General features: G+C 55.2%; 4 protein-coding genes across 5 annotated transcripts; 2 read left to right on the plus strand and 2 right to left on the minus strand.

The window, feature by feature from the left end:
- Positions 1–149: 149 nt before the first annotated feature.
- On the minus strand, positions 150–6,614 carry COCSUDRAFT_53024 (hypothetical protein; the record flags this gene model as incomplete). Of its 2 annotated transcripts, XM_005649130.1 has the most annotated exons (8): positions 150–277; positions 394–547; positions 675–836; positions 950–1,042; positions 1,162–1,395; positions 1,538–1,816; positions 1,920–2,058; positions 6,559–6,614. In XM_005649130.1, the coding sequence occupies 8 exons, from the start codon at positions 6,612–6,614 to the stop codon at positions 150–152; spliced, it is 1,245 nt and encodes a 414-aa protein (XP_005649187.1). The 2 variants fall into 2 exon arrangements, with proteins under 2 accessions (XP_005649187.1, XP_005649188.1); XM_005649131.1 differs by lacking the exons at positions 150–277; positions 394–547; positions 675–836; ... (3 more) ...; positions 1,920–2,058; positions 6,559–6,614 and adding exons at positions 4,511–4,519; positions 4,737–4,855; positions 4,947–4,979; positions 5,380–5,443; positions 5,581–5,646.
- On the plus strand, positions 2,964–4,058 carry COCSUDRAFT_83659 (hypothetical protein; the record flags this gene model as incomplete). Its single annotated transcript, XM_005649454.1, is given in 4 exon segments — positions 2,964–3,029; positions 3,151–3,416; positions 3,433–3,587; positions 3,700–4,058. Coding segments are annotated over 4 exon segments (846 nt in total), but the record flags the coding sequence as incomplete, so codon positions are not given.
- Positions 6,615–7,257: 643 nt separating the features above from the next.
- Positions 7,258–13,436, plus strand: COCSUDRAFT_62074 (hypothetical protein; the record flags this gene model as incomplete). Its single annotated transcript, XM_005649132.1, has 18 exons — positions 7,258–7,356; positions 7,501–7,767; positions 7,923–8,081; positions 8,199–8,387; positions 8,539–8,679; positions 8,834–9,036; positions 9,196–9,432; positions 9,583–9,962; positions 10,111–10,292; positions 10,478–10,687; positions 10,806–11,069; positions 11,315–11,490; positions 11,670–11,887; positions 11,968–12,179; positions 12,290–12,421; positions 12,571–12,745; positions 12,912–13,082; positions 13,258–13,436. The coding sequence occupies 18 exons, from the start codon at positions 7,258–7,260 to the stop codon at positions 13,434–13,436; spliced, it is 3,594 nt and encodes a 1,197-aa protein (XP_005649189.1).
- A 936-nt stretch (positions 13,437–14,372) lies between these two features.
- Positions 14,373–24,859, minus strand: COCSUDRAFT_46891 (hypothetical protein; the record flags this gene model as incomplete). The annotated part of the gene is made up of 25 exons (XM_005649133.1): positions 24,427–24,859; positions 24,209–24,300; positions 23,522–24,100; positions 23,193–23,333; positions 22,705–23,023; positions 22,398–22,547; positions 22,025–22,197; positions 21,742–21,844; positions 21,053–21,252; positions 20,672–20,813; positions 20,193–20,530; positions 18,533–18,612; positions 18,267–18,394; positions 17,939–18,135; positions 17,574–17,830; positions 17,350–17,438; positions 16,845–17,237; positions 16,575–16,775; positions 16,252–16,455; positions 16,045–16,194; positions 15,450–15,698; positions 15,245–15,305; positions 14,952–15,126; positions 14,627–14,742; positions 14,373–14,514 (listed from the first exon to the last, which is right to left on the minus strand). The coding sequence occupies exons 1-25, from the start codon at positions 24,485–24,487 to the stop codon at positions 14,373–14,375; spliced, it is 4,740 nt and encodes a 1,579-aa protein (XP_005649190.1). The 5' UTR covers positions 24,488–24,859.
- Positions 24,860–25,251: the final 392 nt, after the last annotated feature.

Genomic DNA, 25,251 nt, shown 5'->3' on the forward strand with positions numbered 1-25,251 from the left:
TCCATGCAGCTTTCGCGAGGACAAAGGGCAGATCTGCGCAGCATTCTTTCTGCCACAGGGATTTATGTTTTTACTCAAGAGACCATAATCCCATTTTCATGCATGTTGTTGCTATGATTACACTCAAACCATCCTGAAATTGACAGGATTTATAGCGTGGCCTCCCTCAGCTCTTGCAGGTCTATTTCATCATCTGCAAGATGCAGGTAGGGGTTGTCTGCTGTCGGTCGGAAGCTGACCGCAGTCGTCACATAAAAAGCCAGAGTGGCAAGCTCGCCTGCAGAACACAGCAATCCTCATCTGCAACATTCAGCCTCTATAACTCGAGTCCCTCCTCATGTCAGGAAGTGGATTTTAGTGTGGCAGGACAGGAGCAGCATGCTTGAGGCTCACCTGCTCCATCTGACAGCCACACGTACTGGTAGGGCATTGTGGAGCGCAACAAATAAACCACGATCCGTGTGAAGTAGATGTAGATCACCACCATCACATAGAAATGCCGGAACAGCTGCAGCTTCAACAGGTTGCGCGCTGCCTTGCCATCCGTCTGCCCGGCACAGCACACCAAATTGAGTCATTTTCCTTCAGAAAAATGTCACACGTCAGTGCAAGATGCTCAAACTGCACAGGAAACCAAGCAGCCATGCAGATGACAGTTGGTGTCATGCACTCACCCCTGCAGCCTCACGCAGGTGCTTGATGGACCAGACAATGGGGAACAGAATGGCGCAGCAGCATATGATGTCCACCAGGTGCAAAATATCCCGCCAGGTGAACCAGGACCTCGAAGCTGGCGTGTTCTCGTCCAGTATCACTATTGCAACCTCTGCACACACCTGCACAGTACCACAGAGCAACTGACTGCACTGACCACAGTCTGGTTGCAGTATGGTGGGCCTTGCAAAAGTAGCTAGCTCGCAGGATACATAGACTGTAGGGAGCAGCACACCTGCAGAGGGATAACCACCATCAAGAGCCGCTTCTCCCTATCGCGCAGGAATGGTGTCATGTAGCTCCAACCAGTCCCAACCAGCACAACCACCTGCAGATGCCCAAGTACTTACTTCCATTCACAGCATCTCACATCAATCAACCATCAATGCATAAGATCTGGGGTTCACGCCCTGGCATAAAAGTGTACACAAAGCAGCTGGCACCCACCGTGAAGAAGAGGATGCCCCGCAGGAAGTTGAAGACGTAGAACGCGACGTTCCAGCCCTCGGGGTGCCCTGTGGTGCGGATGAGGTGGTACATGCCCGCCTGGCTCAGCAGCGTGAGGGCCTTGAAGGCCACCAGCACCATCATGAGGTAGTGCAGCCGGTGCGCCTGCTTGCGCTGCCTGAACAATACCATGCCCCACAGTGCTGCCGCCACCGAAAACAGCACAAACATTATCTGCACCCCCACAACCAAAACCTCAGTGCCAATTGCCCCTATTCTCCAGCATGTGCATTGCAGGAGGCAGGCATTGCTTTCACGTTCATTACAGTGGTAGCTTTGCTTGATGCAAGCATGTGGGAGTGTGCCAGCTGCTCACCATGAACACCGTTGGCAGCATGTCCTCTCCCACACTGAGGAAGTCCTTGATCCCATTTCCCCGCACATTGTACAGCGCCACACGGATGTCAAAGGACACCACCGCCAGCTTCTGGCAGTTGGCATAGAACAGGCTGAATTCGCCGCCACGATAGTCCTTTATCAGGTCAGCCAAGCGCGCGGACAGCTGCGTCAGCTCGCTGCCTGCCGCCTTGTTGCTCTCCACCGCATCAAAGGTCAGCAGCTTGATCACATTCTCCGCCTCAAACGCACACGTCCCCTGCCACCAAACAAACAGCTCAGTGATTGAACATGATGCTGCAGCACGCAGGTTGGTTCTCCTTGCATGCGGCTGAACAGCGACGACTGATGATTCCTCACACCTGTGCAAGGTCCACTTCAAGCTGCGCCTCAGCCTCTGAGGTTGTCACAAAGAACCCAATCTGGGTCAGGTCGATGCTCCCCTTGTGCCAATAGTTGAAATCTTTCACCGCGATGTCGATGTAGCCATCTGATCCGAACCTGCAGGAGATATTGGAAGATCACCAACACCAGGCTCACGTGAACCTTGTTGTACCAGCCTTGACTTAAGTTATTGATTCGTGCATACTATAATTTCCACACTGTGTAAGTTTGTAAATTCGCCATGATGTACGCATGTAAAGAAGGTTATTACCCGAAAGGTGTGGCAATCAATATAATCGCTCTATCATCTCGAACAACCGAAGCGTCCGTGATCCGGCATAGGCATGGCGCTGCGGACGCTAGGCAAAGACACAATATCAACAATCGCGTCCAATTTGCCATCTCAAGGCACAATGAAAGAGAAACACTGTCACATGGGAGAAGTTCCTTTTTTCTCCCAGCAAACTTTGAAAGTCCCTGTGCTCAATAACAGCGTTCACGTCGCAATACTTTTCTAGCCGCAACAATCATACAATGGCATGTCTTAATATCCACAAAATTTGAGAGGAATTTTTCTTCAAGGGTGGAATTCTTCCCACCTGGTCGTCGGCGTTCCTGGCCTTTCATGTCGAACATGCTGAAGTCGATTGACTGTGTTTGACGGTGAGTTTTGATCCAAACTGCATCAATCAGGGTCCGATACTTTGCCATCAAAGTGCCAAGGAGGTGGTAAGTCTGTGGCTGTGCATAGCCAAAGACAAAATTTTGCTTACGGGTAGCATGCAGCTCCTAGATCAGCCCTCATCGGTCCGTTGCAGACCGTTCGGCGATTCAAAACTACGTCCACTATCGTACATAAGAACATCAAGAGGTTCACTGTGCATACGTGCTGGCTCTTTGGCAAGTAGCAGTGCCCGTCTTCATAAATTATGATGAAATCTGCCCTACATAGGCATTACATCGGCATGCATTTCACTGTCACAGGCAACTGAATTTCTTTGCTCCTTGTGAAGGTGCCAGGCGATTTGGTTCTTGTTGCTGGTGCCACAGGTGGAGTGGGTCAAATCCTGACAGCAAAGCTTCTCGAGGTGATAACCTTGCTGTCCCTCCCAAGTGTCATCCCATCTCAAACTTGTCACTTGAAGAGGTTTGCCTCATTCTCAAGCCAACGATGCCCCGTAATGATGTCGCCTAGTGTTTGTTGCGCAGCGTGGTTACAGGGTGAGGGCGCTGACAAGAAGCTTGGAGAAAGCTTCACAGCTGCTGGGCGAGAAAGAAGGGCTGGAAATAGGCATTGCTGATGCACGGGATCCAGCCACGTTGTCACCAGTGACAGAAGGCATCAGCGCAGTTGCAGCTGTCACAGGCACAACAGCCTTTCCGTCCAAGAGGTCAGCAGAACACTCATATGAGGAACGCGCTGCTCACCTGCGCAGATTTTTGGCCTTTTACTTCTTGGCAGTTGAAGGAGCAAAGTGCTTGCAATTGCAGGTGGGATGGGAACAACGGCCCTGAGCAGACAGACTATGTGGCAATGAAGAACCTCATAGAGGCAACACCAACCTCCGTGAAGCGTTTTGTGCTGACCACATCAGCTGGAGTGGACAGAAGCAACCAGCTGCCCTTCAACATCTTGAATCTATTCGGTGCGTCCCCCATGCATCTATCTCACCCTGCCAACTGTTCCTTACCCCTGGATGCCTTCAAATGCTAGACCTTTCTTGGGGGCTGCCATCTAATGTTTCTTGTGCGCAACAGGAGTGCTGAAGTTCAAAAAGGCGAGCGAGGGTGTTTTGCAGCAGTCAGGGCTGCCCTGGACAATTCTGCGGCCTGGCCGCCTCACAGATGGCCCCTACACATCCTACGACCTGAATACCCTGTTGCAGGCCACTGCTGGCACACGGCAGGACGTGCAGATCTCCTTGCAGGATGACCAGTCGGGGGAGACGTCGCGCATCGCTGTTGCAGGTAGTGGGCCTAACCTTACGTGTCAATATTATCTACAGCCACATTGTGTGAGCCATGCAAGTGTGGTTCCTTATTGTAACAGTAGAAATATCAAGGCAGGTAGAATACCGCTGGCAATTCATGCGTGCTCACTCATGCTCACTCTCTGACTGCCTGTGCAGAGGCGATTGTACAGGTACTTGCTCTTGAGCAGGCGGAGGGAAAAGCCTATGCCATCACCAGCAAGGAGGGGGATGGCCCTGGAACTGATCCTGCAAAATGGAAAGCTCTGTTGGCATAGTTGAAGCTCAGAGAGATGTGTTGCAGCTGTATATCGCTCATGTAGATTGTTCTGACATCATTGACAGAGATAATTGATTGCTATCAGGCACAGGACAGGTGGGAGAATAATTACAGCCATCTGTGTATTGTGAGCAGCTGTACATCAGCCTCGAAAGCTCTGAGCTGTCAGCAACAGAGTGGCAGTGTCAAATTGAAGCAAGTTGTCCTAAGAAATTTGAGTCTCCTGAAAGCAATGCAAAGCTACCAAGCGAAACAACTGGTCAATTCACAAATGCAGAAAGTACAGATCATCTGAGCTAAAGAAACTTCCAAAGGCCTTTCAGATAGTCTGCCAGTGACACCACCGTCAGAAATGTTGCACACAGCAGCAGACCCAAGCCCAACTTTGCAGCTGTGGTGTATAGTGGCCCAGTGCTTTGTCCAGCACTGAGGAGCATCAAAGTAAGGGAAGACATCTGCACAAAGACCCCATCCATTTTGGCTCGTCTCCATTATTATGAACATGTTCCAAGCACAAAAGGCACAGAACTCCAAGATTTCCGTACCTGTGTTGCAGTCTTCCACTTGCCCCATGAGCTCACAGCAACCGCACTGTATGCCTCTCCGCCCAGCGATGCAGCCAGCTCACGCAGTGCCGACATAGCAATCTCTCTGCCAATGATCACTGCAGCCAGCATGAATCATCTGAACCTCACTTTTCCAAGCGAAGCGCCACCTGCGCTACATTTGATTGGCCGCACAGCTGGCATGCGTACCTGAGCTGATGACTGGGAGGACCCAGTCATTGCCTGCAAGGGGTCCAATAGCCAAGGGACGAGAGCTCATCATTATGAGGATCGCAGCCACCATGAGCTTGTCTGCCACTGGGTCCAGAAACGCTCCAAAATTTGATGTGAGCCCCTGAGGAAGACATGCGGACACTTCAGTCTATTTATCACCTTTAGAAGCAATGCCAGCCTCCCACCAAAGGTTCTGCCAATTTGGGTCGAGAGATACTTACCCATTTGCGTGCTAGGTAGCCATCCAGGAAATCTGTAAAGGAAGCTGTGAGGAAAATCCCACAGCAGAGCTGGGGAGCATATTGCAACTGACTGAACCACACTGCACAACACGCCTTAAGCGATGAACGATATTCGAACAGCTGGAATGCCAGGATGTGCTGGTCTACTGCAGGCCCAGATGGCGCACCTGCGATGAGGACGGGAATGGCCAAGACTCGACAGACTGTCAAAATGGTGGGGATGGTCCACACCTGCTGCCCATCAGCCACCGCAAGCCATTGGTACAGAGTGTGTATTGCATGGCAGCATTACAGCATACATCTCCAAGGATGGCGCCAACAAGCTTCAAACATTGAATACAGTATCAAAGGCTTAACAGGAGTGTCACCTGCTGCTTTTCAGGTTGTGAGCTGCCCACATTCCGTTTTGCGGCCAGGACCCGGCAGACCCTCATCGATCTGCCATTCTCTTTTATCTTGCAAGGAGTATATTGTCTAGGAAGACACTGCGGCCGACCACCTGCAGTGCAAGGGAGGGGTGCTAGTACTGACAAATGCAATGCGAGGCAGGATTATTGTCTGCAAGGCAAGTGTTTGCCAGCCAGTTACAAGAACTATTAGCGTGTCTGGTTCTACCTGAAGTAAGGTATCTAGCAAGAGGAGTCCTTCTATTGCAAGTGGGCCGATGGATGACGTTGAAAATTATTCTGCCTGGCGTTGCAGCTGGACGGCCAGGTGATACTGACGAACAGAGGAAATTCATCAGATCTTTTCGTCTTATTAATCAAGGGCTGGATGTTCGAGCACATCTGACCGAGACATGGACAATCTAGTGTTCGTCTATTTCTGTCCTCAAGAAAGCATCACTGCAAGGATCTGTTCCTTGTGATTCTTTGAAAGATCACAATATCAGAACACTGATATCTAGCTCACCGGAACTAGTTGTTTGGCCCACCGGAACGGATGGCTCAGCTGAGTCATCAGACACTGAGCCTAATCTGGTGGTGTGCCTCATGATCTCGATCATGCACCCAATCAGGGGCACACCGATCGCGCATTGGGGGAAATACACTTATTTGGGAGTTTTTGGGAGGCAGCAGCACTTTTCGAGGACCATGGAGGCTCCAATGCCTGCCTCTCTGTCCAGCCTCACTTCCTTGACATCCGTACTGCAAATGGAGTAAGAGAGGGGCTTGGCAGGCAGGAAGCAAGGAGACCACGTGATCAGTAACCAGCGCATGCCATCCCTCTCGCTCGGTAAGCATGCCTGTGGGCGCAAGCCTCATACGACTTCAGCCATGGAACCCCAGTAATCTAGCCATTGTGCTATGGAAATAGGCTGATCATGCCCAGCACTTCAAATCAACGTATTTTGGGGCACAATTAAGGTTGGATCACAGCTCACGATGATGATCGTCGTCATCATCGTAGAGAACCCCGGCACTGCTATATTCCGAGTATTCACCCCTATTCTCCTGCTTTCTCCTAATTTGCGGCGATTGGTACGTTGCATCGCAGCTTATTTACATTGTTATGCCTTTACGATCTGAACCTATCACCACACTGCTGCGAATAATTAGCCAGGAGCTTCACATGACTTCTTGCTAGGCGTCACCTGTATGACGTTGTCGAATTTGCTGATCGAAATTGCAATGGATTTATAAGAGCTTCAATTCACAAAAAATGAGACAACACATTGCACAGCGCAGTACCCTGGGACATACTATGCGTGATGCAGTTCAGGGATCCTAAAAAAAATATGCCTTTGTGGAAGAGGTCATCCCACATCATTATGCACTGACCCACTTCTTGATTGTGATGCAGGTGTGACAACCCACACGTGAGGAGGATAGCCCTCATCTGAGGCTTGATCGCTATGCAGCAGTACAGGCTTCAAAGGATGATGCAATATTATGGGAAAGCAGTGTTTGAGCAGATCTAGCCGAGACAGAGAAATTGTGTTTTAGCTAGGCAACAGTGTGGGCAAGCGCACATTGTAAAAGCGGCAGCTATCTTGCAGCCTCAGCCAACAGAGTATCACTTTGAGTAGCACGGCTGGAGCGTCCATGCAGGGAGCGGACAATGACTCTGATCTGCTGCAGAACTCAGCGCTGTTTGGGGGCAGCGTGCTCCATGGAGAGCCTGTGTCTTTGCAAAAGCCTGAGGTGAGTCTGCACCTGTGTCTGCCATACAAGTTGCAAGTCCTTTGTGTCATTGGGGATGCCACAAATTCTCCTACTCAGAGCATGTCTAGTGCCATGGTGACAGGCTGATCAGGATTTTGAAGGTTTATTCATTCTCGTTTACAGGGACATGGATTTGGGGGGTCGGGGCCCAGCTTCCCTGGGGACTCTGGCATGGGAGAGAGGTTGGGGGCCAGCGGCAGTATGCAGATGAAGAATGACCCAGCAGCCGCCATGCCGCCCATTCAGCTGCCGCCAGGCTTCCCAAACTGGCCTTCGCCAAGCAATGGCGCTGGCGGGCAGCAGCTGAATGGGATGGGGAATGGGCAGCCTAGCGCAGCTGGGATGCACGGCGCCGGAAACTCGATGCCCAATGGCGGCCATGCCGGGCCGGTCTGTTTTTTGCACCCAAGCACTGCTCATGTCTAACATGCACCATATGTCAGGGGGATCATTGCAGTTGTGATGAAAAAATAAGGGAATTCAGCACTCTGAGGGTGTCATGGAGAAGGTGAACTGCAGGGCTGACAAACATGGCCTGTATGCAGAGCCATGTGCGCCACCACAGCGATGCAAGCAGCAGCGGGGCTGGAGCAGCGGCTGGGACCATGCCCATGGTGCGCCAGGGCACCGGTGGGCCCAACAAGTCTCGCTATCGGGGTGTCAGCTACGACAAGAAGAAACGCAAATGGCGGGTGCAGATAAAGGTGAGTTCTGGTGCAATTCTTTCCAAGGTTTAAGCACACCCAGCTCAATATGCTTATCGATGCAAGGCAAGTCAATTTGTGGCTCTCTACTGACTAGACTCTGCTCGCTGCTCTCAGGTTGCTACTTTGGGGAAGAGCGGCGTGTCTGTTGGCTACTACGACACAGAAGAGGCAGCTGCCCGTGCGTATGACAGGGCTGCAATTGGGCTCTTGGGGCGCAATCATTCTGCGATCACCACAAATTTCCCTCTGCATGAGTACGACAAGGAGCCCGTCCCACAGCTCATCGGCAAGACGCGGGAGGAGGTCAGTATGCAGGACATGTTCATGTGACGCAGTATATGTTCAGGTTGTGGCTGCGCTTTTGAAGTTCAAGTACTGCAAGTCACCAAAGAATATTCTACCCAGAAGCTGCCTGGTTGATGCATTGCTTGACCATACCGGCTGTGCACAACAGGTGAAGGCCACGCTCAAGAGTGAGCGGGCCAAAGTGCCCCGGCGGCGCTTCAGCAGCCGGCAGCGCACCAGCCGCTTCATGGGCGTGGGCAGCAGCAACCGCAAGAACCAGTGGCAGGCCCGCATTCTCGTGCACGGCAAGGTCGGCAAGCCTGCAAATCTCACCCTTGTGTCCGACTATGCATGCCCTGCAGCTCCTGCATCTTTTCTCTTCACCCTTGTCTCTGTCACATGGTTATGGTCTGGGATAGTCATGAAGAGAGATCTGTAGGTGACGCACCTGGGCTACTATGCAGGTGACGCACCTGGGCTACTATGAGACGGAGGAGGAGGCGGCGCGTGTGTACGACAGGGTGAGCATCAGCCTGCACGGGCCGCACGCGCAGACCAACTACCCGGCCGCCGAGTACGAGGGGCAGGACTGCGGCGAGTTCCAGGGCCTGGCAAGGGAGGAGCTGCAACGAGCCCTGGGTGTCAAACCCATGGACAAATCCTCCCAGTGAGCCCATTGCCCTACCTGCCAGCACCGCGCAGCACCCTCTTGTGGAGCAAACCGGAGTCACATGCTGATCTTTTTCCCAAATTTCCTGACTGTGAAGGTCGGAAATGGACGAATGGAAGATGCAAGTGCTTGATGCTGGTGGGTATTGATGTTCAGGTACCGGGGCGTGAGCAAGAAGAAGGGCAAGTGGGAGGCCAAGGTGATGGTGAACCGCAAGTGGGCCTACAGAGAGCTGTTTGACAGCGAGGAGGAGGCCGCGCGAGCCTACGACGATGCGGTGTGGCGCCTGAAGCCCAAGGAGGCCAAGAGCTACATCAACTTCAAGGAGCGCTACTCCGCTGAGCGCATGCGCACCGCTGGGAAGCCCCGCCCGTCACGCCAGCTTCTTCAGAGGTGAGTTTTCCTGCAATTATCCTTCGATTGGAAGGATACATGGTCTTGTTGGTGTTGTGGGGTTGGGCTCGTGATGGTGATGAGCCTCAAAATATCAAATGAGGCATGATACATTTTGTCCTTGAAGCAAACTATCTCGTTGTGGCGCAGAGGCTCGCAGCACAGCAGTGACTCGCCGCAGGGCGCAGCGTCCTCGCCGTCAGGCAGCCTCGTCTCGGCCGACGGCGGCCCCGGCAACGGCAACGGCGCGAGCGCGTTTGGGCGTTCGCTGCCGCCGCTGTCCCCCGCATCGGCCGGGGAGGCCGGCATTGCGCGCGTCAGTAGCGGCCGCACGCTGCGCGCGTCCGACCTGGTGCGCACCAACAGCTCTGCCAGCAGCGAGGAGCCCGCGATGATGCGCCGCCACTCCTCCAGCACGGGCGGCCTGCCCTCGTCCCTCATGCAGGGCTTTGGCAGCACGCGGCCCCCCAGCCCCGGCTCCTCCGAGGAGGCCCTCTTCCGTGGCCACCTCATGGGCGTGCCCCTGCCCGGTGTGAACCTCTCTCCCAGCCCCCAATCTTTCTCCATAGACTGACGCTGCCTTGACTGACTTGTGCTGCATGGCAAGATGGTATGAGCATCTTTATGCTGGAGTGGGACCCTTTGCAGCGGCTGAGACTCTGTTGATGGCTGGCGCAGGCCAAGGCGGTCGTGCAGGGAGTCCAGTGAGCAGCACGGACGATGGGCTGGCGAGAAGAAAAGGGCTCCCGGGGCTGCTGCCGCCCCAGGGGCAGGACAGCGCCACATCGAAGAACTCCCTGCCCAAGTCTGCATCCACCTCCCACCTGGGCGGCCTCAACCAGATGCCTCCTGGTCCCATGGTGCAACCTACATCCAGTCACTTGGATTCAAGCTCTTCTTGAGACAGCATTGACCAAGTTGCCCAGCGAGCATCAGCACTGCATTTGATCGCAATGAGGAAATTGGGGACATAGCATTCTCAATGCATACCCTGAGGTGCATTACGAGGTGGTAACCAGTTCTGATGCCTCCACTTGTGTTGCAGAACATGGGGTATTTCCCGGACGGGAGCTTCATTCCTTTAGGGCCCACTGGGGAGGGCCAGCCGAGTGGCTACAAGCCTAGTCAGATGCCGTCTGGGCTGAGGATGCTTCGCACCATGTCCACGCCCCACATCGCTGTCTCCCAGGGCGCGCCCATGCAGCCGGGCATGGCCCCCTACAGCATGTACAGCATGGACAACTCCGGTGGCCAGGTGACCTCCCCCACTGACCATCCTAATATATCCGAAGTAACTGCACCCTGTAGTTCCATCCCTGCATGCAGGAAATTTGTTACAGCACTCTATTCCTGAAAATTTTGTGTGTTGCCAGGGGCAGTATATGATGGGGGCGCCCCCGCAATATGTCACGTCCTCCATGCCATACGGTGCCATGCACGGCGGCTATGAGGGGCCTCAGGGCGCGATGCGCATGCGCCACTCGGCGTCGGCCGTGGAGCTGCCTCGGTCGGGCGGCATGCAGGCCGGGGGAGGCAGCTTCCAGCAGCAGCAGCAGCCATTCCCCATGTATGGCCTGGGCGCTCCCATGGCGCCCCTCACCGACCTCCAGCACCTCAGCAGCCCCCGCGCCTCCCAGGTGCCCTCTCCCTGCTGCATTTCTATTTACGACTAAATCGACGCGTCTCACTGTTTGTGGCACCGTGCTGGGGGAATGTCGTCCACACAACTTGTGCGCTGTTGCATGTTCTCTTTGTGTGTTGTTCTGGTGTTGGAAATGCTGATTGCCAATGAGGCTGATGATAAGTAGCAATGTGTCAACTGCCATATCAAAGGATATGAGTTTACATGACAATTTGAGAGTAACGAGAGTTTGCTGCGCAGTCTGCTGGGCAGCTGGCGTCAGGCGGCATGATGGTGCGTGTGGGCAGCGAGCAGCACCTCATCTCCGACCAGCCCCAGCAGCACATGGGCCGCAACCCCTCCGACACTCCCTACCCTGGCCAGAGCGGCTCGCCCTCTCACCGCCCCTACTCCCCCTCCCCTGGAAGCATGCCCAGGTGCTTCCCCTCTCTCCAGACTTCTTCATTTGGTTCGCCTGCCTGCAGACTCTTCCACATGGTCTCCCTGTCTTCAGACTCATTGACTTGGTCACCTCTAGAAAGTGGCTTGCATCTTTGTTCTGTGATCTGCAATTGTTGCTGTGTATGGTTGTGTGACGCGCCGTGCATGGCTGCAGCCCGCTGATTGGCGGCCTCAACGGCAGCCTGGGCCTGCGATCCCAGAGCGGCCTGTCCGTGGGCGAGGCAGGAACGCCGCGCAGATCGGGGCTGCCCCCCCACCCGCCCAGCCCCGCCGCATCCCCCAGCCACCACAGCCGCGCCCAGCTGCCCCCCCACTCTGGCCCCCACCAGCAGCCCCCCTCCGACATGCAGGCATGCATGCACCTCATGAACTGTGCTTCTGGCATCTTGTGCAGAATCCACAGCTTGTTTATCACAAGCTTTATCAATGTCCGTATTGGTGTGTGTCCCCAGTAAGAAACTCGCCAGACTTGCCTTGGGAGCGCTGGGCTGACTGGGCATGTGGCACCCAGGTGGACGCACTTGATGAGAAGCCTTTTAGCATGGACACCCTGCAGCAGCAGGCGCAGGATCAGTCACAGAGCGGGCAGCAGCAGATGCCGGCCCTGCCGCAGAATGCGCCGCTCACCTTCACCATGGTCATGCCCGGCTCCATGGCTGCCCAGGTGCGCAACCTTAATAACACCTTTCACAATGCTTCACTCCAATGTTTTCCTGTTTGGGTGAGCTGAAGAATGAGCGTGCGCGTGGTTGAGACATTCTGCTGTGGCAGCAGGACGAGGGCATGGGAGGTATGCCGCGCTCGCTGTCGATGTCGCAGCTGCCCATGCAGTACCGCAGCCCCGGCCTCATCCAGTTCAGCGGCGGCATGACCGTCCCTGGCTCCATCCCCGCGCCGCAGTGGATGGTGCGCACTAGCCTCTGCCTGCTTGCCTGTCAGCCTGTGCTGATCAGTTGGCTCAGGATGTGCACGGCCGGTTGCATTGGATGTGTGTCCACACTTTGGCTTAGAAATATGGTTATTAGCATGTTCTCCTGATTAAAGGGTGTGCGCAGGGTGCGGGGCAGGAGATGGGCCAGGAGGGCGCTGCGGGCACTGCTGCGGCCTGGCGCTGCGATTACAGCCTGCCCAGCGGCCAGCTGACGGGCATGGGTCAGCGCTCCGCGTCCGCTTCCAACCTGGCCGCCATGAACCTCCCTCAGGGCGACTGGTGTGGGTCCCAGGACCAACGTGAGCCCCCCTCTCCTGCACTCCTTGCCTATGTTTTCTGCTACTCTCTCGTCAAAGACAATTGCCGCACCATCTTGTGGATTAGTTACGGTTACTACTGAATTGCTGGCTGCTTGAAGTGCAAATGTGGCCATTTATGAATGATGGGGCGATGTGCTCGGTGCAGTGCAAAACGGCGCGTCGCTGGTCAAATCGGCGTCGGTGTCGAGCCTGGGCCACCTGTGCAAGCAGTACCGGGCGCAGCCCTTCACGGCCACGCTGCCCACGCTGCACGCCGACAAGCCCACAGACGGCATGGGCGCTGACCCCTCCCCAAACACCCTCGACGCCAACTCATGTGAGCCGCTGCCTGTTCCTCCCATCACTCCCATGCCCTCACCTCAATGCCTTCTTCCCTAATTGCATAGTTAAAACAGAGAGGACTTCCGTGCAGTACCTAAGCCACCATGCAGGGCGCTGTATTTCATGCTTCTGTAAATAGGAAATTGAGGGTGTGTGCTTGGGATGTGCAGCCCTGCTGGATGACTTGGCCGGGTCTGCAATGGTGACGGATGGCAATGGCATGGAGGGGTGCCCGTCGCCTCTGAGGGCCGTCCAGATCGGCGGCGAAGACCTCACCATGTTTGATCACACTGGGGAGGGGGATGGCACTGACTTCCTGCTGGACCCTGACCTCACCCCCGATGACTGAGCCTGCCGCGCTGCCAACCAGTCACCGTGCTTTCAGGCAACTGTGACGGTTCAGTCAGTCGTCCCAGCTCTGCTGCTGGGCATCCGTCCTGGAATTCGATGTGAGAATTCTTTTGCATGCTGAGGATGGCACAGGGCACGTCAGGGCGTTCGGATGTCGCCAGATATATTCTGTCGTGGAACACAGGTTATTCACTTGATCTCACCTGATTCTTAAAAGACATTGGGAGCTAATTTTCTGGTGAGTCTGCTCCGTGCTTGGAGCTGCTGATGTGGGAAAGGACGTAGTGGATGCAAATGGTGACCAGAAGTAGTCTGCTGATCCCTGAAAGCTCCTAGTGTTTTGTCATTCGTTTTGGGAGCGATACATTGTGTGTCATAGAATCCATTGTGGTGCTCGTGCTAATGGTGTGCACGCCAATGGTGGGAACCAGTCCAGGGGCATGTTTGACATTGTATGGCCTCTGTGTCTTGCATTGCAGTGCAATGATATCATGCGTTGCCGTACAAAGAAGGACTTCTGATATGAGAGTGCACAGAATACAGAAAGGAGCAGACAAGCTTGGTGCGGTTCAAGAATTTTTGGAGACGTGTGAGACATCTGCGTTCGGCTTTGGTACTGGCTTTCTCATGCTTTGTGCTGACTAACTGAGAGGAGAGAGGGGGTGACTCAGAGGAAGTGGCTTGTGCTGCTGTGCGTCTCTTTATTTTCCAAGAGGTGTGACAGAGCGTGTTCTGCTTCGGATGCAGCAGGGTAGTCTATCACAGTGTGGACATTTCTTTGTCGACCCGATTACAAGAGCGTTCTTGTATATGATGCATGCAAATGTTACAAAAGAACTGTACATACGGCTTGGCGCCTTCTAGCATGTGCCTGAGGCACTCGTGTAATAGTCCCAAAATCTGCAGAAGCAGAGCTAGTATGCTTGGCATCTTCCTAGCTGTTGACCGCAAAGCCATGCTCCTTGCCTCTTGGCAGGAAGTGCTCACGCGCTGCAACGGGCGCCTCTGCGCCAGCCAGGGTCTTTGCCGCGCGCCCCATGCTGGACTTCTTGAACTCACTGTTCGGTGCCGTACACCTGCAAATTTTTGACACTTCAGCCAGTTTCCAAAGATATCCTCAACACGACACTCACCAATACTTTCTCAATAATTCCGACAGTAGCGGCTCAGGGGAGATCAGTACAGCACCTGGGATTGGGGCAGCGCTTTTTGGGATACTTGACGCCGACTGTGGTGAAGCGGTTGTTGCAGCCGCTGCAAGTCCACCAGCGCTTGGTTGCATCCACCCGCTTGCCAGCATGATCCTGGGGCACCCGGCTCACATTTGTTGGTAGGTCCCAGTCAGGCGGCAGACCCTTATCTTGACGAAGTGTACACTGGCAAATAACGACAGGGAAGCAATAGAGCATGCACAGAGTTGTATGTTGGCAAGCTGCTGCTGTTATTGTCTTCTCAAACTAGGACAGTGGTAGTGCATCAATGCCGGGCCAGAAGGGAAGGCAGGGCGTGTCACCTGGCACTTGGGCTTGCGGCGCTCGGTGATGATGTCACAGGTGGTGCAGTGCCAAGCGGTGACGGACAGCTGTGTGATGGCCTCTCCGCGCTGCTGCAGCTCGTCCTTCTTCTGCATGCTCCCCAGCAGCTTATCCAGCTTCTCTGCCTCCTCATCATCCACAGTCTCCTTGTACCTGTGCACATCGCAATGCCGAGGATGAGGCTGCATGCAGGTGTGCATCACAATCTGATCCTTCACTGTGTACACATGTTGTACAGCAACAAAATTGGGTACATCCAGCCAGGCCTCACCTTGTCCCCACGTTCTGCATGTCCTCCTCGGTGACAATACTCCCAAATGCAGCCGCAAAGGCTGCGCAGAAATACTAGAGTCAGCTAAAAAGGAACCTAGTCTCATTGGCAACTTCACCACTGCAAACTTCGCAGGCCAGAACAATCATTAGAGCAGCCTTGCAGAGGCTGAGCTCAACCACTGCATTACTACAGAAACACTCACCTGAGGTGCCAGGATGGACGACCAGGGGTTTGGCGCGCGCTGCAGAGGAGCCTGGAGCTTTGACGCTGCTCTTCGGGCGCAGGCCCAGCTTCACTTCCAGGCTTGTGCGCGTGCCAGACCTGGCCGCGGCGGCCTTCGGCTGAGTCACCGCTGCTGCGGCACCGCCCCGGTGTGCTGTGGAGGCCGCCGCAGGAGCCCCATAGAAATTGGTTGATGGGCGCCCTGCAGGCTTGGCTCCTGGCCCAGTGCCTGAGCAGCCATGGCATCCTGAAACCCCTCTAATCACAATGGTGAAACATTTGCCAATGCCCTCTTGATGGAGCACTGTGCCCTTGAGATGCCAGCTATCTTGCTGGATAAATTGCCACAAAACGCCCCAGCTGGCGGGGGGCGGTATAAATTCTGAGCACCGTGCCCACGATTGGATAAGTCTTGCTTGAATTTTGCCAGGTCATCAAAAGGTAAGATTTTGGCAGCCTTCAACTGCAGCTTCTCTGCAGACGTACCTTGCCTGTTGGCAGGAAAAGCGTGTTATAATAATAATCAAGTGCCACTTTATTGCACATGGGAAGGCCATTAGACAAGTGAAACCTACCTGAGCTGGTAGGGGCAGCAGTGGGGCCAGCGCTGGGAGCGGACTGCTGTGGGACGGTCCCAGATGCATCCGCCGGCTGGCGGTCTCCCTGCTTGACAGCGGTGGCCTGCTGATCCCTCTTTGCTGCCTCCCTGGCAGCTTCAATGCCGCCTGCACAGACATTCCCTGCTCAGAAGAAGAAAGAAGGTCTGACAAAGCGCAATGCACCATGCAGGGCGAAGAGCGCGCAATGCACCGGCAGAAACATACCGCAGGTCTTGACAAGCGCCACAGCTTTGCGCATAGCCTCCTGCCGGGCCCTCTCAGCTGCTGTGTCAGCAGGATGGGACCCTGCACCCTGGCGGCATGCGGCCACACTCGGCCCTCGCGAAGATCCAGCAGCAAAGCTTGCAGGCTCGGGGCACCTCACACCTGCGGCATACCCAATTGAGTAACGACATTATCCCGTCACAACCTCCTCAATTGCTGCAGCACTGTGTCGTGCATGTCTGACTCTGTCACCAGGTAAGGGCTCGCGATTAGATTGTTACCTGAGAGCCGGACGTGGCTAGAATTGCCTCCTTCCTCATTATCATCCTCGGGGCCGGAGCTCCTGTCCACATGCCGCACACTGCTGCCTGGGCGGCTGTGCCGCTTCAGGGCAGCCACATCCGCCGCATCCCACTCGATCTCCGCCTCCTCCAGCATGACAAAGCCTGCCTCTGCCCTCTTGGCCTGCGCAGCGCCCCCAGCTGTGCCCCTAACCAGTGGCCTATCAGATGGCAGTCTGCGCTCAGCACTGCTGATGCTGCCCTGCGCACCACTGCGGCCCAGCCCGTGCTGCAATGCCGGTCTCCCAGCGACGGCTGCTGTGCCGCTGCCGCTGCCTGGAATGGTGCGCATTGCAAAGGCGCCGCGTGCGTCGCCGGCCGGCCGCGCGGAAGTGCCGGGCTGTGCAGAGCTGCCGGGTGCGGCTGGCCGCGGCCGGATGGGCGCCGTGGCGGCCGGGCGCGCCGCTAGAGGGGTTTGCTGCGGCGGCAGGGGTGCGCGAGGGGGCCTGGCAGGGTCCACCCCGGCCGTCCTCGGCAGCGTCATGATTGCTTGCAGCTGCTGCCGTACCCTGGGTGGCGCTTGTCGCGCGCCTGTGTAGCAAGGCAGCTCCCTGGTGCCCTCCTGATCTCTGCGGCCTGTCAGGATGGACGCATGCTCAGCCCCTGGAGGGTGCAATATTCCTTGAAGGAAAAAATTAATTGCATGTATAGCTGAAGGGAACGTACTGTACAATAGCAGAGGAGCGCGAGAGGCAACGGCGCAAAGTGGGCACACCTGTCTGAAGAGCATTGCTGGGCCTTTGAGCTGCAGACGACTGACAGGAGTTTTCTTGCGCAGCGGCCTTCCGCAGCGCCGTGATTTGCCTGTTGTACACAACCTGGTGCTTATTTCTTGTCAGGGGCAACGGGCATGGAACACCCTCAGTTGAGAATGGAAGCAATCAAGGTTTCTTGCATGCCACTCTTAAATTGACCGTTCACACAGGAGGCCTCACTCACCTGGCCCCCTGTGAGCTGTAGCTGACAGTCTGGACAGCCAGCTCGTCATCAGTCATCTGCTTGGGGACATACGGCGCAAAATTGGGCTTCTTCTGCCGCTGAGCTGCCTGCTCGGCTTGGGTGTTGAGCCTGGCAGCATGTGAGCTGTCCTGCAGCACGCCCCTGCTGTTGTTGACGCGCCTTGACTCTGACTGGACATGGTAGTCGCAGAATCGGCACTTGCTGATGTTCACAGGGTTCCGGCACTTCGAGCCATCCTGTATGCGCATGCAAAAGGCTTAATTACCATGCTGAGCCAGACACTCTACAGGACACCTTGCATGACAGAAGAGACCAGCTTCCAGAACATGTACATGTCTGCTCACCTTCTTTCTGGACCCACAAAAAGCAAAGTCAGCAGATGTGGCCAGCTTGAGGATGGAGGAGGCCTCATTGACTTTCAGAGTCAGGCCCTTCCCATCACTCTCAGCCACTGCATTCATGATGGCCACCAGCGACCCCTCTGACTCCCTGAAGTGCTCCTGGTGCGAGTCCCCAAACAGGAACATCGTGACCATTGTCCCTGCACATAGAGAGCGCTTTACATCATGTGTGCTGACCGGTTCCACACGGCATGATGAGACATACAGCATCCTCCGTGCTCAAGTCATACATCCCCAGCAATCATGAACATTGGGGGACAAGCACCCTCACCATCCAGGTCTGAGAGCTTCCACAGCGAGTACATGGACCCCTTGGCACTGGAGCGCGGCTTGGACTTCTCAACCAGAACCCCAACTGTCGCCCATGGCCCGGCACCGTCTGCTGCATTCACCCTGTCCCTGCTCACATCACACCCTCATAGCCTTTGCGCGGGAGTCCTCAAACATAGGACTTCACTGGCATTGCTCTCTGTGGTCAACACGTGCTGTTCATGTTGTCACAGTATGAGTCGAAAGGGGGTGAGCCATGCTGCCTACCGGGCGCGGGGCAGGCGCAGGAACTGCAGGTGAGACACTCTCTCCCCAAAGACAATGGTCGGGAACACAGGATTCTTCATCTGCACAAGGCGCAAGTCACACACTCATCAGCTGCAGATTGGTGTTGATGTACTGTGTAGCAATGAACCTTGACCCTGACATGTCAAAATACTGCAGCCAACTGAAGGCGGCCAACCGGCCAGAGCGTTACCCGCAAGCCTGAGTGCTTCTCCACATGTGTTTCTGTGGAGGAGAGCTTTGCAGACTGAGGCGTTGGGTTTGCGGTGTGCCCACTCGTCCCCTTTCCATATCTGCTTGAAACAGGCTGAAATGCAGCGGAGGAAGGTCTCGCAGCCTCAGGTTTGCTGCCAGCGGCTGCCAAGGCTGAACTGGGAGATGATCTTTGCTCAGCTTCGTTAGAGCTGGACCTGGCCCTTTTGACTGCAGGAGGAGGTGCAGATGCTTTTCTCTTTGCTCCTGGTGACCCTGTGGGGAGCTTGGCTGTCTCTGGCTCAGTTGCTGCAAGAGTGTCTCCAGCTGGCAACAACTTCTGATCCGACTCTTCAGCGGCTTCTGCCTGAGCAGCCATCTCCAACAGCAAGTTGAAGTCCTCATCCTCCACCTCTGCTGGTCAGCAGTTGTCAACTGCTTACATAGAAATTTCAGAAGTCATGGTAGAGAAAATATGAACAACATCATTCGATCGAATTACCTGCCAGCATGGGATCAGCAGCAGAAGGTGCTATGGCTGTCTCTACAGGAGGATCCTCGCAACTATTCTTGTCAACCACATCGCAAGGTTTGTCTACAGCAGCTTCGGCATTCTCAGCTTCTTCCGCCATCGCCAGCAGAAGGTTGAAATCTTCATCCTCGCACATCTTCTGCAATGTCAGGTTGCGCCTTCGCAGCGATGAATCTCTCGTTTGCCCAGGCTTTGGTAAAAGTGAAGGAGTTCACTTATATGGCATGCTTCTCTACATCGATATCACATGGGTTTCTTAAAATCGTCTCGTTCTCTCACTTGTAATGCCCTGGTTGTAGGACAATGTTTCATCATCAGTTACAAGCTGTCAATGATCATCTTTCAAAACGACCTGCCCAAAACTGGGCAGACCAGGGCAGCTGGGCAGATTACTTCCACAATACACAAGAACACTTCACAGTGTCAATTGTACAGCTGGGATCGTCCTTCTTTACCATTGTGCAGTCAAGGTATTGTCATGATCATGTGAAAAATGGCGAATTCCAGGTCTCCTGACACCCACTATCCTCAATCGTAGCTAGAAGTCTATGAATCTGCAGACTTCTGTTGGACCTGCCAGTACATGGTCACACCACCACAAGGATCCTCTTCTTCAGAACTGATCAGCAAAATAGATGTCAACATCAGGAAGAGTCTGACAATGTTGCTACAATGTGCTGGGCCTTGCTTGCTGTGAGTCTTTGCTCTGGCTTCCTTATGAGCAGGCCCTGAAGTAGTGCAGCTGCCTGCACCCACAGATCCACAAAGACGTCAAGACAGATGGTTATAAGGACAACTTCCGTAACAAGCCTTCAGAGAATCTGTCTTTCACGCCCCAACATTGACAGGGAAAAGGGAATTATGACGTGTTCAGAATGGGTACCACCGGTGTGCCGCAGAAGAGGCTTAGGTGTTCACCTGGGGGTCGTGGAAGAGCACCCAGAGGGATGGGTCAGCCTCAAAGGGCAACGGCTTGACTCCCAGCAGGGCCATGACGACATCCTCGTCTGAGAAATTGTCCCCGAACAGCGGCCGTCCCGTCAGCAGCTCCCATGCGCATGCACCCACCGCCCACATGTCTGTTGCCGCCTGCACCACGTGGTGTGTGGGGCCCTCTGCAACGCTTGCCGCCTCGGCGTCCCCTCTGGCACCGGCCGCCTGCGCTGCGTCGGCTGCCGGCCGCGCCGCTTTGGCAGCCTCTGCCATCCTCAACCGCATCGCCACGCCCATGCAATCCGCCATCACAACCTGCAGTACTGATTGTAAATGCCTATGAGCACAGTATGAATCCTTACACAGCTGCTGGCAGGGCATCCAGCTCTGCAGAATGTGGCGGTGAGCAATCAACAAGCAAGCAACAAGATAAATAAGAAGGGCAGGCGACGAGAAATGTGGACTTGCCTCAGGAGCGGCGTAGCGTAGGGAGTAGGAGAGCGGCGCGTCGCTGCCCTTGCGCGCCCACGACTCGCACCCGGTCAGCCGCCACCTGGACACGCCGTCCGACCACACCAGGTTGCTCGGCTGAACGTCCCGGTGCACCTGCAACATCCAACCTTCAACCCTCAGCCCATCCTCGCCTTTCATGACCTCTTGCTCCCATGGAGGGCAGTCCTGCTCCTTGGCGGGGGAAACAATAGATAGGGTGCATGGACGATTGTCCTTTTTCTTTTGCATCCCAGTGGTGTAGGGTGACCTGCATGCCAGAACAATGGTAGAAAAGTGATGAACAGAGAAATGTATTAGACAAAAGCAGCAAGGGCAGCAAAGGTGGCGCGCACCATGCTGCGGCCGTGAAGATATGCAACGCAGTCGAGCAGCTGAGTGAGGGTGGACTTCTGGCGGGAGGCGCTGGGATTCCGCTCCATCCTGCTCATGTAAGTGGCCAGGGAGTAGGCTCCCCGCTCTGTCACTATGCATGCTGGATTGTGCACCCCGTTGCCCAGCGCCACCTCGTCCACATCAAACATGTCCAGCACACCTGCAGCTCACAGCTGCTTATTCAGACATCCTCCCCTCCATGGTATGTCAACCAAGCTTGCCGCTGTTGTTTCAGCCACCACCTTATGTGAGTAGTGTGCAGTGGCCGGGATGTTAGAAAGGACAGGCAAGTAGCAAGGTAGGATAGAGGAAGGGAAGGAAAGAGCGTGCCTGGTATGAAGGAGGTGTCGCGAGCCTGCTGGTGGAATTTCCTCAGGTGCACAAACTGCTCCTCATCCACAAAGAACTTGAGGGTGACTGGGCAGCCGCTGGAGATTTGCTTTCCGGTTGCAGCAATGCAGGAATCGCCGTCGAAGCGGGCAGACTCCAACACATACTTGCCTGCATTGCAGCATGCTCAACCTCTCAGCATGGCTCGCATCATTCCTTCATTGGAGAGTTGTGTGCTTTCTCTGAGCACCCCCCACAGGAGAGAGACCAAGACTTGGTGACGGTGGGCTGACAGAAGCATCCAGAAGTATAGAATTACCTGCAAAGCGCGAATTTTCTGTGAGGTACTGCATCACTCCGTTCAGCTGCATGACCTTGCTGCCAGTTGCCCCAGGCGCCGCCAGCTTCCTCCGCTTGGCAACCTGCACCCATGCATGCATTGGAATTTGTTTTCGACCTTCCAATTATAGTTCTTACACACATGCAGCTTGTGGTGGATTCATCTACCATCTATCGCAAGCAGTTAGTCAAAATAGCTGCACAGGCAGGATAGCTAAAGGGGATGTGCAGGTGCATGCCTGGCGGGCGAGCAAGGCCTGCACAGTAGGCCGGGCAGAGGCCGAATCCAGGGACGATGTGAAGGCGGAGAGCTGCGAGTTGGCGGCCGCGATGCGCCCGAGCGGGTGCATGGACTCCGACGGGGTCAGGTGCAACGGCGCATGCGGCTCCACCTCATCCGCCTCCGGCAGTGCTGGCGCCATCTGCTTCAGCTCGTCTGCACATGCATTCTGGCCCGTCTCAGCCAAAGGCTATACAGCTGCTGACAAGATTACAACGTCGAGAGACCTCCTGGCATCAAGGAATCTCCTCCCAAGCTTGAGGCTCGAGGCTGTATTAGTATTAGAGCTGACTGTGTGAACGGCCAGGGTTGGGTTTGTCTGCGCAGCAAGGAGGGGGGATTTAGTCGCAGCACACCCATGTGGGACTGCAGGCTGTCGATGGTGGTCTGCACGCGCTCCGACACGTTGCTGTTGTTGCGACTGTGTGCAGCCACCAGCGCCCCTGATCCCCTCGCGCTCCTCGCCAAAGCATGCTCCACCGGCTGGGGCTTGGCTCTAGTGCTGTCTGCAATGCACAAGAGCATAGGGCTCAGAAATCACCACGAGTATCTCACATGAACTTCTCCAAGCATCTAGTTTGTCTATGATTACATGCTTGGACTCCAACAACATGTAATAAAAGCATCCCATATGGCCCCAAGGAATACGGTCCTGTGCTGTACCTAAGACTGCATCTGCCTCGATGTCAGTCATGTCAGGCTCCGGCCCCTTGCTGTATGCTTCATAGAAGGGCTTGGCCTTGAACTCCGGCTCTGGCTGCACGGCTGCCTTTGGCACAGCGTTCTTGTGCCTGCGCTTGAGGCGCATGAACAACAGCACTGCCACTATGATGATAGCAATGCCGCACACCGCTCCTGCAATGCCCCCGACAATGACTCCAATATTGGGACCACTGCTGCTGCCGGCTGCATCTGGTGCTGCCAAGTCAGCGGACAGGAGGCTCACAGAGTCAATCTCCACACTGTTCTGCCTCAGAGCATCCTGCACGGGCACCCATGCATACTTACACTCTATGCTGAGAAAAATCCACACCCATGCACACAAGGCTGCACCTGGGCTGCTCCATAAGGCATGGCAGCGCCAGCAAAGCAGATGCAATCAAGCTAATCTGGCTTTGGGAAAAGTCTTCAGAGAGGGTCTGGGGACTCACCGCCAGCTTGCCATTGGAAGCAGCTTCCTGGAGCTGACTTCTGGCGGTGTTGGCAGTGGCAGCATCGCCAGCCTTAGCGCTCACATGCGCATCAGTCGCCGGTGTGGCCTGCTGCAGCCTGCGCCCTGCCTGTGACGGGTCCTGCACCAAGCCAGAGCCTCCTGCTCCTCACTCATCCTCTTCAGCACTAACCTTCCTTGCAGCTTCTTCCGCCTTTGCACAGCCCCTCCCTGTCTCCTCCACTGACAGACAGTGCAGGTTCACCAAATTCCATGCATGTTATACAGGTACTGATGTGCATAAACACACATACACAGTATAATACACACCTGAGCAACGCTGACCACGCTGATGGCGCTCCTGGGGACGGCGGTCATGACACTGGCGAGGGCCGTCACGAGCGCGTCCTGAGCGCGCGCATCGAACGGCCACACGCGCGGCCCTAGCAGCCGCAGCCGCGCGTCCACAACTGTGTTCCTGACGTCCTGCACCTGCACCTGCACCGCGGCCGGCGGCAATGCTGTATCCGCTGCAGGCGCGGTTGCCGGCGCGCTCGCAGGGGAAGCGTTCTGAGCAGGCACCGGCTGGGCCTGGGGCGTTCCTGCCACGGCTGCCGGCTTGGGTGTCGGCCGAGCGGCTGGCCCGCGCGTCTGCTGCGGGAACTGCGCAGGTGGTGTGGGGGTGGGGTTAGCTGCCGGGCTGACTTGTGGGACGGGAGGGGCCTGCACAGGGGCGCCCTGCTGGCCCTGGTTGGCTGGAGGGCTCGGAGATGGGGATGCAGGGGAGGCTGGGGCTGGGGAGGGAGATGGCTGCGCGGCCAAGGAGGGCGAGGTGTTTGCGGCAGGGCTTGCAGCGCCCGGGCTACCGCCAGAGCCGCCTGCTGGATTCGCTCCGACAGCCACAATTCCCTGCATTGAAGAATATGTCAGGGGTATGGGCTGCACCCGGCCGTTGCATGCATAGCCATGTAGTATATTTACCGAAATTTTGCATCAAGCATGTGTCAGGATGCGTGCCTGCGGAAGATACTGCACTGTAGGCGCGCCACCGCCCGGGCCCCCTCCTCCAGCTGGAAAAGCTCCTGGCGGTCGTGGCGGGTTGCCTGGACCTTCACACGGACAGTGGTGCGTTAGAGCGGGTTAGATAGCAGCAGCAATTAAACACACAGGGCAAATATTTGCGGCACATTGTGTCATCAAATTTTCCGTACACAGGAGACAGGCTCTGGCTATACCTTGTGCTCCTACTTGGGCGCTCAGGAGCAGGATGGCTACCACACACAGCTGCAGGTGCATCGTGGCCTTGCACTTCAGCCCTGCTAGCGGCAAGCAAGCTAAGCTATAACGTGAAACTAAGGAGCTGTTTCCTGCGTCTTATATGCATTAGTCTTGCTGAATACCTCTACTTTCCCCGGGCATCCAGTTCTATAGCCTGCAGGATTCAATCACGTTGAGGTCAAATTTGTCCAGATTTATGACTATTGTGATCCCTGACGACAATTCTATTCAGGACAGCGATGTCGAAAGTAAGCCAAGCTATGAAAGAGGTTCCGGGAACTTCAGATCTGCCTGAAGTGCACGCCGCTGACTTGGCGTGAACAGCCAACAGAAGGTCTGCACAGACGTCTCAATATATGAGATTGGTCAATACATGTCGAGAAACTGGTTCCGCACAACCTGAATCTGACTCGACGACAACAGCCGAAGCGATGACACTTGTCGACATTTGACAATGGCAAAAGTGGGAAAACGCCGTTTAATACTCCCCTGTACTGTTTTGCCGAAATATGCCAGATTGCTTTGATTTGATAGCTTTTCATTCATCACTGTCTTTACTGCCCCAAACTCCAGAATAAAGCTTGTAGCCAATTCACCTGTGCTGCTCGCATGCACTTTGTTGAAGGCGCTTCATGATGCCCCTCCCATATGGCTCAAGCTTCAATTGCTTGCAAGCTGCGCAACTTGAAGTTGCGCAAACGGCCGGTTTCAAAGGCAAGTTGCAAGTGGACCCAATCAATTTAATTGGATCAAAGGCATTGCTTGGTAACTTGGTGTCTCAG

Source organism: Coccomyxa subellipsoidea (assembly GCF_000258705.1).
Source record: "Coccomyxa subellipsoidea C-169, whole genome shotgun sequence".
NCBI classification, from domain to species: Eukaryota; Viridiplantae; Chlorophyta; class Trebouxiophyceae; family Coccomyxaceae; genus Coccomyxa; species Coccomyxa subellipsoidea.